Genomic DNA, 1,317 nt, shown 5'->3' with positions numbered 1-1,317 from the left:
TCTGGGGCGGGGGGGGGGGTTGTATTTTGGGATTTGGGTGATTTTGGGGAGGGTTGTATTTTGGGATTTGGGTGATTTTGGGGAGGGTTATATTTTGGGATTTGGGTGATTTTGGGGATGGGGTTGTATTTTGGGATTTGGGTGATTTGAGGGGGGGGGGGTGATGTTGTATTTTGTGATGGGGTTGTATTTTGGGTGATTTTGGGGGGGGGGGGTTGGGATTTGGGTGATTTTGGGGGGGTTGTATTTTGGGATTTGGGTAATTTGGGAAGGTTTGTATTTTGGTATTTGGGTGATTGGGGGGGTTATATTTTGTCATGGGGTTGTATTTGGATGATTTTGGGGGGGGGGGGGGTATTTTGGGGGGGGTTGTATTTTGGGATTTGAGCAATTTGGGAAGGTTTGTATTTTGGGATTTGGGTGGGGGGGGTTATATTTTGTCATGGGGTGTATTGTGGAGGGGGGGGGAGGTTGTATTTTGGGATTTGGGAAGGTTTGTATTTTGGGATTTGGGTGATGGGGATGGGGGAGGGGGGGGGGGGGGGTATATATTTGGGTATACTGTATTTAGCTTTGTGATTTACTGTCTGCAAGGTGAGCCCAGGCCCCGGGGTCCTTTGCAGGGCTGAGCTGTCCTGAGCGCCTGTTTCTCATTCGGCGCAGCTTTGACTGTCCCCGGACCCGAGCACCCGGACTGTCTCCATGTGGCTGCACCGCGGCCTCAGGATATTGGGCCCGGCCCCACTCCGAGCCGCCGGCCGCCTCTTCAATCCACCCCGAGCCATCGGCAGCAGCAACGGCGCGAAACCCCCCGACACATCGCTGTTTGTGCCGTTAGCGCCCAGTCTGAGAGCCGGGCCCGGGGGAAACGTAGGAGCAGAACTGAGCAAGGAGCTAAATAAGAGTGAGTGCGGGGGCGAATGGAGGGGAGGGGGGAAGGGGAGAATGGAGGGGAGGGGGGAATGGGGAGAATGGAGGGGAGGGGGGAATGGGGAGAATGGAGGGGAGGGGGGAATGGGGAGAATGGAGGGGAGGGGGGAATGGGGAGAATGGAGGGAGGGGGGAATGGGGAGAATGGAGGGGAGGGGGGAATGGGGAGAATGGAGGGGAGGGGGGAATGGGGAGAATGGTGGGGAGGGGAGGGGAAGGGGGAGGGGGGAATGGGGGAGTATGGAGGGGAGGGGGGAATGGGCCGAATGGAGGGGAGGGGGGAATGGGGCGAATGGAGGGGAGGGGGGGAATGGGGCGAATGGAGGGGAGGGGGGAAGGGGGAGAATGGTAGGGGAGGGCGAGAAATGGAGGAGAATGGGGAGAGGA

The 1,317-nt window shown here is 57.9% G+C and overlaps 1 protein-coding gene across 2 annotated transcripts in view; it reads left to right on the top strand.

The window, feature by feature from the left end:
* Nucleotides 1-565: 565 nt before the first annotated feature.
* LOC119979558 (ATP-dependent RNA helicase SUPV3L1, mitochondrial-like) overlaps nt 566-1,317 on the top strand; it is a 24,086-nt gene continuing 23,334 nt past the window's right edge. For both annotated transcript variants that reach the window (XM_038821970.1, XM_038821971.1), the window contains exon 1: nt 566-904. In XM_038821970.1, coding sequence (XP_038677898.1) covers nt 703-904 — 202 coding nt within the window. In that variant the 5' untranslated portion in view covers nt 566-702. The remainder of the gene's footprint in view (nt 905-1,317) is intronic.

This window comes from Scyliorhinus canicula, chromosome 16 (genome assembly GCF_902713615.1).
Source record: "Scyliorhinus canicula chromosome 16, sScyCan1.1, whole genome shotgun sequence".
Classification (NCBI taxonomy): Eukaryota; Metazoa; Chordata; class Chondrichthyes; order Carcharhiniformes; family Scyliorhinidae; genus Scyliorhinus; species Scyliorhinus canicula.
This window is presented reverse-complemented; position numbering and strand designations above follow the sequence as displayed.